We start from the raw sequence: 14,047 nt of genomic DNA, 5'->3' as shown, positions 1-14,047 counted from the left end.
ACCTATATTCCAAGATCTCACTATATTTTCTGAAATTGTATAAACCAAACGTATTCTTTTTAATTGGAGTTCTTTATTCTTTCCTCTTTTTATTTATCATCTCAACTGTCGATTATTAATAAATGAGACAATCTGAATTGATAATTTCACTGGATTTTCCAGAAATTAGCTTGAAAACGAGAGAAAGATGAGTTGCAGGTTAAGAGGAATCAACCCACTCCTTATAAACAAACCAAACCTACCTCAACAGTGCCCTCTTCTTTCTGCAAGTGAAATTACATCTAATAAAAAAATAACACAAAACATAGAAATATGTCTAACTGTGTTGTATTTAAAAGAACAGACATGCATAAAACAATTATTTATAGACATATTTCATGAATGAACAACATAACTCAGAAAGAGGAAAAAATACTCACAATATGTCAATAAAAAAGTAAAAACAGGTGCAATCTGCATCCATTACACCATACATATCATCCCAAAAACAAAATGAATCACATCTATAAAGTCCTGCAATGCAACAAAAACTCTCTCGTAAACAGAAACTCGTCAACTTAAAAGGTGCTCATAATGTGTTTTTAGCAGCATACAACCAAACAGACTCCATATGTCTAACAGTAAAACTTACCAACACAGAAACTGAAAAACATACTGTTCCTTCTGCTACGTGAACTTCTATAAGGTTTTAAAAAAAGGTGTCTGGGTTTGAGAAAAGTATCAAAAATAAATCTTACTTTCCTAAAGTTTTTGTGCCATAAGTTCCACAATCTGTGAGTCAAGCTTGTTTGTTAGAAATGTTCAGGCAGTTCCCCATCTCCAGTCTGACCACAGTTTCTCATGATGCTGCTGATTAAAGCTTTAACTGTTGGGACGAAGAAGACGGTGGATTTTATGGCACAGCGATGCTCTCTATGTAAGACATTTCTGATCACAGCACCTTTGGTTCCTCATTCAGCTGGAATCTTAAGTGCTTCACAAAGAAAGGATGAGTCAGGGCCTTGGCGGCGGAGATGCGGCGGCTCGGATTAAACAACAAACAGTGCTGCAGGTAAGAAGATTTCACACCATGTTAGTACATTGAAGATAATTGCAAAACAAAGCTTCAGTGTTGATGCTGTTTTGTCTTAATCATGGGTTGATCTCCAGTAATCATGACTTTATTTTGCTTTTTGGTCAGTTTGACGTGCTGCATTCCAGTAAACATCTTTCAGAGATGTTGGAACACAATCAGTTTTTGTTCTCCAAAATAGGATTTTTTTTCCTGCAGAAAATCCAGTTAAAGAAAAAAACAAAAAAACAAGACAGCACAGTTTTGTTTTTATGTCCTTATAAGACATGTTTCCACTCATACCACTGTTCTATGATAAACCTGCATTAAATCTAAAGCCTTAAAAATAAATGTAAAGCCTTCAAATTAATTTATCTTTTATTGCAGCTGTAGAGTCAAAGTTAATAAATTAGAATATGGGTTCAGACGAGGCTCGTTTGTCAGCTTAAAAGCACCCTTTGAAGATAGGAACCATTAAACAGGTATTATACAAATTCTTCCTTTAAAAATTATTTTTTATTGGTCTACTGTAATAATCTAATCTTAAATGTTGTGTTTTTATAGGCTGCAAGCAGAAAATTATCATAATTACCAGAAATAAAGGCTTGAAAACATCAGTCTGTGTGGAATTAACCTATATTACATGGTTTCATTTCAGTTACTGAAATTAATGAACTTTTCAATAATATACTAATTTATTGAATATGACTGTATTATCTCACTCTGAAAAATGTAGAAAAATATTACCTTTAACTCAAGGACATTGATTCAGTTAAAAACTATTTCTATGTTAAGAAATAAAATGGGAATGTGCAAAGTAACCATTGCCATACGTACTTGGGATGCCTGCTGTTAATATTTAGTACCAATAAGACATTGCTTAGTCTTCTCCTATAATGTTTTACATTGCCAGAGCATACAGAGCCCAAAAATCTCTCTGCATTGTCTAGACTCCTGCTTCCTCTTTTAAACTCTCTTTTTACTTGCTTTACACGTTCTTTTTAAGGTTTAGGTTTTGGAACAAGGATGCCAATGGAAAAACACTGCTTTTATGTCACATGATTTTGGCCATATGCTTTGGAATAGAAAAAGGCCCACAGGGTCACAGATCCCCCACCATGCTTAACAGAAGGGCTAAGATGCTTTTTCACATTGTAACCCCAACTGAGTGTTTGTTACTGAAAGCTCAGTTTTTGACTCATCTGACCAGTTCAAGTCCCAGTACAGTTTAGCGAACTCCACCATTTATGTTTGTGATGGTAGGACAAAAATGCTTTTCCCCATTTATATAAACTCTTCTGTGGTGGCCATTGAGGAAGACTGACTCTGTGTCTGGTGAATCTTTTCTGTGTTGATTTGGCTATATGTTTTTAGATCTTTATCACTTTCCGTTTACTGGTGGGGTAAACTGGTATTCTCCTGGTATTTTCAAACAGCGTATGCTACCGTACAATTTAAGAAAGTTCCCTCTACATGTGGAAGACAAACAGGCTCACAGCATCACAGATCCTCCACCATACTACACCATATAGTGGCTATGAGATGCTTCCTCACATGTTTATTCATTATTCTTTATTGTTGCAGAGAAGTTCAACCTTAGCCTCATCTGATCACAGCACAAAGGTCTACTAAATTCCCTAGATTTTAGCAAACTCCACATTTATATTTGTGATGTTTGGACAGAAAGTGCCAGCACTGTGAAGAAAAATTTTGAAAAAAAAAGAGTGCACACTGTCCTTAACAAAATCACCTTCTTAAACTGAAAAAAGATTGCTATTTACTTGAGTGATCAGTGGTATTTTAGCTGTGGTTTATCAATGTCCCTTTATTTCATCTATTAAGCCTTTCATTATGGAGTGGTAATTTATTCTCCATAGAATATAAAGAAACATGTTCTTAATAGCAGCTACTGTTTACTTCGGTTAGTGTGACTAGAAAAACATTTTTGCGGAGTTTGTGGAGTTAAACAGGGAAAAGAAACATAGATGTGCTTACAGAGAGCAGATCGTTCTCATCTTGGTCCAGGTTGGGCAGCAGCTTGGTGCAGGAGCTCCTTGGCCCCAGGCTTTCAGAGTACAAGATAGGGCTTTCTCGAGGCCAGTCCTCCTCACTAGGCAAGCCAATCAACCTGCCAAACAGACGACAGGAGCTGAATAAATACAGAGCCAGGTTTTTAAGTGATCTTCACCAATCGTCTCAACAGGTAATAGCCATGTTAATAGAAGTTTAATAATTAACCTTATGATTAATTAAGAGAAATCATTTCTGCTAATTATTGGGCAACATGGAGCAATAACACCTGATGATATTTTATACTCACTCAAAAATTTGTTGCAGCTGCTGCATCTCTGTGTAGCCCTTGAACAATGGCCTGCAGAACACAAGAGCAGAGCTGCAGAATACTGTGCTTCATCGGTGTTTGTGTGAAATGTTACAGTCCTAAATTTAAGATGAAACTCCAGAGTCAGATATTTGTGTTTATTTTTCCTCACCTCAGGAGGAAAAGCTCAGCAAAGATGCAGCCAGCACTCCACATGTCTACTGAGGACATGTAAACAGCGTTTAGCAGTACCTCTGGAGCTCGATACCACAAGGTCACGACCTAAGTAGAAGTCAGAAAAGAATTCAAGACAGAAACATATTCGAACAGGGGTGGAGGAAAAGACAAAAAAAAACAGACTGTTCTGGTGCAGAATATCAGTAAAACGTCTGACTTCTGTAACACTTACACCAGGTGTAAGAGCGACATTAAAGGTTTGAATCCGTGCCAGTCCAAAGTCTGCAATCTTGATCTCCCCATGATTGCTGACTAGGATGTTCTCCGGCTTTAAGTCTCGATGCAGGATGAGGTTTGTGTGCAAGAAGTCCACTCCTCGCAGCAGCTGCTGCATCACATCCTGGGACCAACATGGCAGAAATTCAACAAATCTGTCCCAAGAGCTGCAGCGTTCAAGTAAAATCAGATTAGGTGTTCTCACCTTTGCCAAATCACGGCTCAGACCACAAGCAGGAGCCTTTGACAGGAACGTGGACAGGTCCTGATCAATATATTCCAGCACCAGAGTGAGGTCCAGGCCCAAGCCAACAGATACAGCAGATGCATCTAAGAGCCTGCAGAACAGGTTTGACTGTAGACATTATAGATATCATAAAGTAAATATGAAAAAATATAAAATGCCTACACTAGAAACGAAGTCCAAGAGTCTGTGAATCAGGTTTATAAAAAAATCACCTAAAATATTCTCAATTTTCAACCCCACCAAATATTTCATTTTCAGATCTGACACAAAACGAGAGACAAATCAAGACTCTAGCAATTAGTTTCTACTGCAACATCATTATACATTTATAACTGCAACGGAAAGATCTCTGAACAAATATAGATGAGTCAGAAAATCTCTCTGTGCAACACATACTGATGTATTTTCACAGATGTATCCTTAATAAAAGCCATTTGGTCTTATTTGGTTCTCCTTTTCTCCATTAAAATATAGGCTAAGGGTTGGACTTAAACTCTGCTGTTCGTCTATGAGGCATTGCAGCACATTACAGGCTTTTTTGAGAAAAGCTGTAAAAATAAGAAAACGAAATAAAAATGTAACCCAGTTTTGATGGAGCACACATAAATTAAAACTTAAGTTATACATATGAATTTTTTGGCTTGAATTAACAATGCATAAGAATAAAGGGAATAAGCTAAGAAGGTAAAACATTTGTGAGGTGCAAGGTGCGTCTATCATTTCACCAATATATGTATATCCAATACCTGTGTTCTTAATTTAAAATTTCTTCAAATTTAGTAACAAAAGAAAGCATCTGCCAACATAAACCTATTTTAACTCATTCCTCACAGGGAAAATTGAGATAACCAAGTTAATGACAAGAAAATTCAGCAAACTGAAAAAAATGTCTCTTTTCAAGAGAACATGTCAATAAAAATAGCTAAAGAAATACAGTATTTATTTACTGTAAACCATAAAAGGTGAGCTTAGTTTGACTGTATTTGCAGGAAAAATCCAACAAACTTACTTGACTATGTTCGGATGGTTGAAGTAGCCCACCTTGCGCAGCAGCGCCACCTCCCGGATCATAAAGGGAGGGATTCCAGACTCCTCAGAGACCCAGCGAAAGTTGAACTTCTTCACCGCCAGGAGGCGCCGTTTCTCCCCAATCTCTCTGGCTTTATACACTTTCCCGAAGGAGCCTTCACCGACCTCCGCCAAAAGCTCGTAATGCAGCGATTCAGGGAACACGTCCATTTTTCCACTAAATTCAGCAACAGTTTAATCTGAACTATGGAGGAATAATGTTAAGTTTAAAGAAGCAACACATGAACATGTCGTGTTTTCTTGCTTTAGCTGCACTCGGAATAAGCTAGCAAGCGTGGTTCTCTAGATAATATTTTGCAAGGAAACGTGACGGGATTTAATTATCTGCAAGAAAGCAGCAACAAAACCACTCATCTCATAAAGTTATGATGCAGCACAAAATTGTTGATCTTCTATCATTTGCACAAATTATTATTTTTACTTTACCTCGTCGACTCGCAGCAAAATCACCATCGCCCGCCAGCGGTGGAAAAATGTATTTGCATAATTCTGGCCAGCATAAATGATTATGAGAAAAAATAAATCACACCCCTTTTAATCGCCAGCTAATCAGAAAGCTTAAAGTCTCAATTTTAACTGTTGCTGCTATGCGTTCAGGGGGAGCCAAGGAGTAAAATACGCAGTGTGTGTGTAAAAACATAAAACGCTAATATATAATATATAATATAATGAGGATGGAGTGTGCTTTCCAGGAGAGAAAGAACAAGAAAAATGTGTTAGGTAGGAGTTATAACATGTTTGTTATTTGCAATCGTTTATACAAACAATTAAAATTGCTAAGAGCAACAATTCAATCATATAAACATGCATAAATTCAAGACAAAAACCCTTTTTTGTGAAATTCCGAGTGCCTGACACTCCCTGCTACATGCATCAGACTTGAATCATATTAGTGTCTATTCATAAAGCAAGCAGTTTAACATAAATTAGTGCAAAATGTGAACATGCCAAAGCAAAGACATGATATATTTCTGTTCAACATGTGTGCATATAAATTCATTCATAAGGGATTTAGCTCTTAATGTGTCATTGAGCTGTGATGTTGCAGCATATTATTAGTTAATTTAATTAAATGGAAGTAGCTACTCGTCCTTTAGCTTCTTGTTTATATATTTTGTTTTCATTGCCAAGACGAAGGAATCCAGGTGGAGATTTCGATTAAGAATAACCGAGCCACAGGTGAGAGCTCCAGCGAGGCCGCCAGCGAAACCACACAAAAACACATCCTGTCCTGCAAACAGCACATGGAAAACCATAAGGTGTGAAAAATTCAAGAGGAGGGAAAACTAATCTTTATTTTCAGTTTGGTGTAAAGAGGTACAGGACACACCTGTCAGATAGAGGTTCTTCAATGGAGTCTGAGGTCTTATTGTAGCGTTGAGTTCAGGGCTGAACCGAGCGATGCCGTGGTCCACTCCGTAGATCTCACCTTTGGGTGCTCCGATGTAGTGTGTGTTAGTGATGGGGGTTCCAGCATCGACGTACTCTATCTGTACAACCACAACACACTTCTGAGTACCAAGGACAGCTAACCTGGCTATTTATACACATTTTAACTCTCTAGTATACTAGTAAAAAATTTACATTTGTCCAAAAGCAAAAAGTTATAAAAAACAATCCAAAAGCCTTTACCTTGTCTCTGGTGATCTTTGGAAAAACATCCATCACCACATCCAGGGCGGAGTTGATGAATGCTTGCTTCAGCTCTTTGTAGTCGGCCCCTCTGTTCGTCACTTTGCCGTCCTTCCACTCCTCAAACCACGAGTATTTGGCAAAACTGACCAGGCTCAAAGTAGACTTTCCTAGATAAAAAAAAGACAATGATCAAGAAAGCATTCCAGATGAGGGTTTATTCCCATCGTCGAGTCTCATCTAGTACCTGGCGATCTCTCCTCCCATGATGGATCTTTGGCTGATGGGGAGGCAACAAACAGCAAGGGGATTTTTTTAGAAGCCTTTTCTCTCTCCTCATTCATATATTTCTCCATCCTTTAATAAACAGAGATAAATCTGGTGAATTTACACTAACAAGCTGCTTCCCCATGCTTCCTGGATCAGTAAAGTTTGCATTAAAAATGATCATGTACTGTTGCTGCTAAAATCTTGACCACCTAATGATTGCATTTTGTCAATATGCACCTTACCATGATGTACTTGGAATTTGATTTTTTCAGACTATATTAACAGAAAAAGTACAGGACGAATAATGTTAAACAATAAATGCAGATTTTCAAAAAAAACATGAATTAAAACAGAAACAGGCATACAGTTCATCAAAATTGTTCTCAGCAAAGATCCAGTAGTTGCTTGCTTTCAGGCCCAGCTCCTCCTTGGTTCCATTCAGACCCACAAAGATGCTCAAGCCTCCTTCACCGTGCTTCACCATACTTAGCTGCTTCTGAATGTCTGCAAGGAGAATAATTAAAAAATATCAATCAATCAATCATTATTTATGGAGCCCTTTACACACCCAGAGTGACCAAAGTGCTGTACAAGTCCATAAATTAAAAGAAAACAAAAAACATAAAGTTAACAGAGCCTTACAAAAGTATGCATATCTCAAAGTGTTTCCCATTTTGTAACGTTACAACAACAATATTCTATGTATTTAATTAGAAGTTTTTATAATGGACCAACACAAAGTAGAATAAAACTGTGAAGTTGTAGGAAAAGGATCCACTGTTTTCATATTATTTGGGAAATAAAAATTCAGAAATTTGCATTAGTATTCATCCACTTTACTTTGATATCTCTAAATCAAATCAATTGCATTGTATTGAGTTAGCCTTAAATATGTGACATTTTTAACCTCAGATTTGTTCTCATGTCATTTCCAGTATTCTGGCTTGAAGTGATTGTTTTTTTTCAGGCACACAACTGAGGCCTTCAGGTCTTCAGAGCAATTTTCTGTCTTACACACAAATAGACTGTGTGTTGTGGGTAATTATGAAAGCGTGATGGCTTAAGTCATTGTATGAATAATTTGGTACAAATAATAATTATTGTGTCACAGTTTTATTTGAACATGCTATCCCTTGAATAGCAATAGGGTAACAATGATACTTTTCATGTTTAAAGTCTTCTAAAGGGCTATTGTGATGTGTTTTAAGACCCTGGGTCCACATAAAACCTCAAGGAAATATCTCCATCCTTGAAAAGTTTACCCGAGGGGTTTCCATCCAGAGGTTACACATCCTTTGCCAACACATCATCCTAAATGGATACTGGTCCTAGAATTGATCCTCCTTAATGGAGTAACATCAGACAGACACCTGTTGCCTCCTCTCATTACTCAGAGCAACCCAGGGAAACCGTAAGGATGTTGAATTGAGACTCTTCCTAAGACTGAGAGCCAGAGATCCAGAAAGCAACAGACTGCATTTCCAATGGACACAAGGTGGAAAGATTCTGCTACTTGTCTGATGTCGAACTTGATAAGAACGGATGTGGAAGAGAAAATGTCAAACCCTTTCGTCCAATTTTCATTTTAAATTAGATAAGAAAGAATCAGATAAAGTGGAGATCTTTTAATACAAGGCTCCACGAAAGCCTGATGAAGTCTGGATAACCATTAATGCTCAACTGAATAAATGACAAGAGTTCCTTTGTTACTTCAGACACTCTTTCATTCTTATCTGTAGAAGTGGATAGTTTTTTCTTTGTTCATCCTTATTTTTTTTGTTGATTTATTAATTATTTATACCCAGTGTATATGTGTACTTGTATTAGTTTTATTAATAGTAGATTTACAATGTATTTTACTGTGATTTTCTCATAATCATCGGATGATGTGTTTCTAATGAATCATAGGCCTGAAAAACAAATTCAACGCTTGGTTTCCTTAAATTTATGATATTATTTGTTCTGGGAAAGTACATTATTCTTGCCATATGGTAAATAGACTGTCATATTTCAGACTAATTTATTAATTATACAGTACTATAATTTAATAGTGCTAACAAACACTAGCTGATTAGCTTTATCACTCACATAATTACTAAATGAAGTCCACATATCTATAATTGAATCTCAGAATAAGTCGGTTTGTTTTTTTAGTTAAAAATAAATAAATAAAATATTCTAGCTTTGAAAATCTCACAGGTCACTGTTTATTCCATTTTTTAAAGTCCTTTAAAATAAAAAATATTTTTAAAAATAGAAAGAGTACTGCATACCACCACTGCAAGCATACATTTGCTGAACAGACAGGCCAGGGTAAGCAATAATCAGAGAAGCAGCCAAGAGGTCCATAATAATTTTAGAGGAGCTACAGAAATCCACAGCTCAGGTGGGGAAAATCTATTGACAGAACCACTATTACTCATTCACTCCATAAATCTGGCCTTTTTGGAAAACTGTCAAGAAGAAAGTCGTTGTTGAAAGAATGTCAGTTTGAAACAAGCCATGTAGGAGACAGCAACCACATGGAAGAAGGTGCTTTGGTCAAAGGAGACCAGATTTAACATTTTTGGCCTATATGCAAAATGCTATGGTTGGTGGAAATCCCTCACTGTTCATCACTATTCCCATGGAGATATATGGTAGTGGCACCGTCATGCTGTGGGATGCTTTTTTTCAGGAGGGATGGCGGAGCTGTTCACAGCTGATGGGAAGATGGATAGAGAAAAAGACACTGTTAATGGCTGCAAAAATCTTGGGGCTGGGGCGGAGCTTTACCTTACAGCAGGGGGACACCCCTAAACATATATCCAGGGCTACAATGGAGCAGTTTAGATCAAAGCAAACACATCTCATAGAATGGCCCAGTCAAAGTCCAGGTTTAAATCTAATTGGGAATCTGTGGTTAGACTTAAAACATATTCATATTCAAGGATGTTAAAGTAGCAGCTTAGATTATTTATCTCCGGCAGCAAATTGTGTTTATCTGCAAAACTGTTCAGGTGATTGTAATAAACAAATTACACAAGAACAGTTTAAATAGTTAAATAAAGCAAACATTAAAAGGATTGTGTCCAAATTCCACACTAAATCCAATTTGCAATGACTACCTTTCGTCTCAAATGTATTCAATCCTACCAAAAGCAGACATTTGTGAATCAGGTGTGGTCTTCCACATGCAGCCTAATCAGGTGTGCTGGAGGTAGAACACCTCCAACACTTAGGCTGTAGGTGCTAATGTTCCATGTGGCTAAGAACTGACCATAGACTTCAGAGATCATTGTGTTTAACAAACAAGGAAAAGGAAACAAACATACAGCAAAGGCCCTGAATGTTCCCAGAGATACAGTTGGAAGTATAGTTCACAATTTTAATGGGAACAGTGGCTATGGCAGCTTATAATATTAGCTATGTTGAGATATATATAAACTGTTCTTGTTTGATTGGTTCATATTAAATGGCTGCTAATTTGTAAATTTGACCAAAAACCTACTTTGCCATAGGGGCTGAATTGTTAGTGATTAGTTGCACGGAATGGGGAAAAAATTAAACCAACTATCTTTAACATTTCAAGTCACATTTAAGCACTACTTTGTGCTGATCACACAGTATTTCAGTAAAATAAATTGAAGTTTGTTGTTGTAACTTTACAAAACCTTAAAAAGTTTAAGGGGTTGTGAATATTTTTGCAAGACATCATAAGGTACTTAGACCATCCATGAATGCTCTCTGACCTGGCATGGCCTGGAGCTCCTTGGGCAGCAGCTTCTCGTAGGTATTGAAGATACCAGCATCAGAAATGACCATAGGGGCATGGACATGCACCTCCTCCTGACCTTTTAACACACTCACACCTGAAAAAAGAAGAAGCAAAAGCTATGGATTCATCTTATCAACAGACTAGCTTAATGAACTCGTCAAGTCAAGCTCACCATAAGCTTCCTTTGCATCGTTGAACAAGATACGGTTGACTGGGGCTCGAACCAGAACGGCACCTCCTGCCTTCTCAATGATGGGAATCATATGGTAAGCAATCTCACTGCTGCCTCCTTTAGGATACCAGGCTCCGCTTAGGTAGTGGGTTATCAGCAAACTGTGCATGGCAAAGCTGGCATCTTTTGGTTTGTTCCCTGAAGATCCAAACAAAACATGTTAGCAGTATGCATGTGAATAAACATCTCCTAAATGCAGCAGGATGTACCGTAGGTGCCAAAGATGTAGGTAAAGACAGCTCTGAGGTCCTTGTTTTCTGTCAGCTCGTTGACCACATCTGTCAGGCTGCGTGGCGCCATTTTGAAGAAGGAAGACAGATGTTTGACAAGACCAGTGTGGATCAGGAACTTGGCCAAGGGTAAAGGACAAAGCTTCAGCACAAGAAGGAGCCAGATGCCAAACTCAGTTTTCTGCAAACAAAAACACAACACACACAGAGAGTCACGGGAGAACACCAAGGACACGTACTTTTATACACTTTAGTCACATTTTCATTAGGATACCATTTTAATTTGGCAAACTAAACACTGTTGCTTTGGTTTAAACAGTTATTGTTTGTTTTCTCAAGAAATGTTTCCCCAAGACTGAAAAGGTGCAGATTTTCTCACCTTACCTTAACCTTGAACTTCTCCCATTTCAGTTTCTTTAAGATCATAAATATCACAAAAAATGGTCAGCTCAAATGTTACCATCTAATCCATTTTTTATTCACAAATAAAATATCTGTAGTTTATTATCTTCCAGGGATGTCAGCCAGAAATCTGAAGCATAAGATTAGGAGTCATTATCTTCTTAGAAATTATGATTTAACTTTGAAGTGAGCATAAAAGTAGGAGTTCCTTTATCTTTAACCAATAAGCTTAGCACAGATTAAAACTACCCTTGCCAGTAACTCTGACCTTTGATTTTGATGAGCCAGCAGCTGAAATTTGAATAATAGACTTTATCAAAGTGCACTGGAACAAAAGGCATTTGTATCTAGAGGGGTCAGACCCTTTTAAAACTAGTTTGTCTAATTCAGATGTCACATGATTCTACCTTCACCAGCCTCATGTAGTCATCAATAGCCTTCTCCTCCCCTGGGAAGCGTTTCTTGAGCTCTTCAGGGAAGCGAGTACTACCACTGTAGATGGGGTAGGAGCGGCGGTTTTCCAAAGGTCCCAGAATGACGTGGTCGTATGCATTCTCCAGAGGCTCCCACTGCAGCTGTCCATTGGACATCTGGTCCAGCATGCAGCGAAAAGGCGTGTGGCCCCACAGGTCACCGATGTAGTGAATTCCTAGGGATAAGTCAGAGTTAGTCAAATATATATATCTTATAATAAATAATTGTGAGTTTTTACATTTCTGTTGAGAGTAAAGTTATGTTTGTTTTCTTTAGCATATTTGAGACACACAACTACCATCTTACCAACATCAAACTCGAAGCCCTTCTCTGTGAATGTGTGGCAGCATCCCCCGGCCCGATCGTGCTGCTCCACAACCAGAACCTTCTTTCCAACTTTAGCTAGCATCACAGCCAGCCCGAGTCCACCGATGCCACTACCAATGATGATTGCATCCAGGTTGTCTGGTACTTTACTGGCAACAAAACCTATAGAAAGACAAAATATGAAAACGTGTGGTTGGTTAAAAAGTGAGGAATAATGATGAACAAGTTTATTCCAACATTAAGTCAATGCATGTTTACTGCATGTTAAATTAGAGATTTTATCTAAGACCACAGTGTCTACAACCAATGGTTTCTGAATGTCAGCTTCACAGAAGCTAACTAAATAATATATCAAAAACTAATATGTTAAACCATTTTTCTGTAAAGACAACTCCCATTCCACAGAGCTGAAAAATTTTACTTTGAAATATACATATTCAATAAATTAGAATATGCTTTCTGATAGGACTTGTTTGTTAAAGGTACCTCTTGAAAATAACAACCTTTTAGCAGGTATTACACATAATTTTGATTAGGTCCAGATTTCTGCATTCAAATATATTTCTATTAGCCTGATGTATTATTCTATTATTAAACGTCTCTTTTAATTAGCTGCAAGTGAAATCATGATAGTTAACAGAAATTAAGGCTTTAAAACATCAGTGTGAGTGTAATAAATTGACTTTTCAATAATATCCCCATCTATTGAATGGTCTGTATATTTAGATGAGTACAATAAATGAGATCATTACCAGTGCAAACATCCCTTTTGAATTTGGAAGCAGGTGTGCTTAAATTAACACCTTTATTTCCACAGCAATGTGTCCAACTTATTTCAACTTTAATTCTATTTTTTAGAAAATAAACCATTTACGCGCACGTACACAATTTACACGACTTCTTGTTATCGTTAGAAAGCCAAAATGCCAGTCTTCATTAATGGACTGACCTTGCTTCAGCACTTTATTTTTCACTTTCTCGTCGTAAACCATCTTCTTCACTGGTTCTCGACAGTCCTTCGCAAAGGGGTTCGACCCTGAGTTGCCGAAGACATACTTAAGTATAAATATGACCAAAACTATGCAAACAATGAATAAAATTGTAAACATTTCAGAAAATGTCTCTTCACATCTCAGTTACCAACTCAAGCTGTATTAAATCAGTTCCTTTCCTCGTTGAACGATATCGCACATTGGCGAGGACAGTAGCCAATCAGAGTATTAGGTTTCTTATACGTCATGTGATTCTAACCAATGAGCGATATGCTTAATATGACGGTAAGGCATGTGTTTTAGTACACAGCTGAGGCTAAAATTGACCCCAGTCTCATTTCTAAGCAGAATAAATTACACCTCACAGGAATATAAACAATTTATTTAGTTTTCTATTACATTGTGAAGAGTTTAAAAATATTCCGACATAAAGTTTAAAGTTAGTCGTTTTTCTTTCTTTCTTTTTTTTTTTTTTTTCCAAAAAACTGTATTAAACTATCATGTGAAATACCTTTTTGGATTGCTATAGAAAATCCTAATAATAAAATCCCAAAACATTTGAAATTCCTGC

General features: G+C 37.2%; 2 protein-coding genes across 4 annotated transcripts; both read right to left on the bottom strand.

Annotated features, from left to right (window-relative positions):
• Positions 1 to 311: 311 nt before the first annotated feature.
• LOC124862287 (cyclin-dependent kinase 6-like) lies at positions 312 to 5,741 on the bottom strand. 2 transcript variants are annotated; one of them, XM_047356109.1, is made up of 8 exons: positions 5,587 to 5,741; positions 5,081 to 5,344; positions 4,030 to 4,162; positions 3,781 to 3,948; positions 3,544 to 3,653; positions 3,372 to 3,422; positions 3,047 to 3,179; positions 312 to 1,045 (listed from the first exon to the last, which is right to left on the bottom strand). In XM_047356109.1, the coding sequence occupies exons 2-8, from the start codon at positions 5,308 to 5,310 to the stop codon at positions 932 to 934; spliced, it is 939 nt and encodes a 312-aa protein (XP_047212065.1). In that variant the 5' UTR covers positions 5,311 to 5,344; positions 5,587 to 5,741; the 3' UTR covers positions 312 to 931. The 2 variants fall into 2 exon arrangements, with proteins under 2 accessions (XP_047212065.1, XP_047212066.1); XM_047356110.1 differs by having other exon boundaries at positions 5,081 to 5,339.
• Positions 5,742 to 5,876: 135 nt separating this feature from the next.
• LOC124862285 (all-trans-retinol 13,14-reductase-like) lies at positions 5,877 to 13,658 on the bottom strand. 2 transcript variants are annotated; one of them, XM_047356108.1, is made up of 12 exons: positions 13,625 to 13,658; positions 13,434 to 13,520; positions 12,464 to 12,646; positions 12,091 to 12,332; positions 11,261 to 11,462; positions 10,992 to 11,189; positions 10,794 to 10,913; positions 7,428 to 7,566; positions 7,040 to 7,149; positions 6,793 to 6,962; positions 6,491 to 6,650; positions 5,877 to 6,391 (listed from the first exon to the last, which is right to left on the bottom strand). In XM_047356108.1, the coding sequence occupies exons 2-12, from the start codon at positions 13,474 to 13,476 to the stop codon at positions 6,243 to 6,245; spliced, it is 1,716 nt and encodes a 571-aa protein (XP_047212064.1). In that variant the 5' UTR covers positions 13,477 to 13,520; positions 13,625 to 13,658; the 3' UTR covers positions 5,877 to 6,242. The 2 variants fall into 2 exon arrangements, with proteins under 2 accessions (XP_047212064.1, XP_047212063.1); XM_047356107.1 differs by lacking the exon at positions 13,625 to 13,658 and having other exon boundaries at positions 13,434 to 13,618.
• Between the last annotated feature and the right edge of the window lie 389 nt (positions 13,659 to 14,047).

Source organism: Girardinichthys multiradiatus, chromosome X, assembly GCF_021462225.1.
Source record: "Girardinichthys multiradiatus isolate DD_20200921_A chromosome X, DD_fGirMul_XY1, whole genome shotgun sequence".
Lineage (NCBI taxonomy): Eukaryota > Metazoa > Chordata > Actinopteri > Cyprinodontiformes > Goodeidae > Girardinichthys > Girardinichthys multiradiatus.
This window is presented reverse-complemented; position numbering and strand designations above follow the sequence as displayed.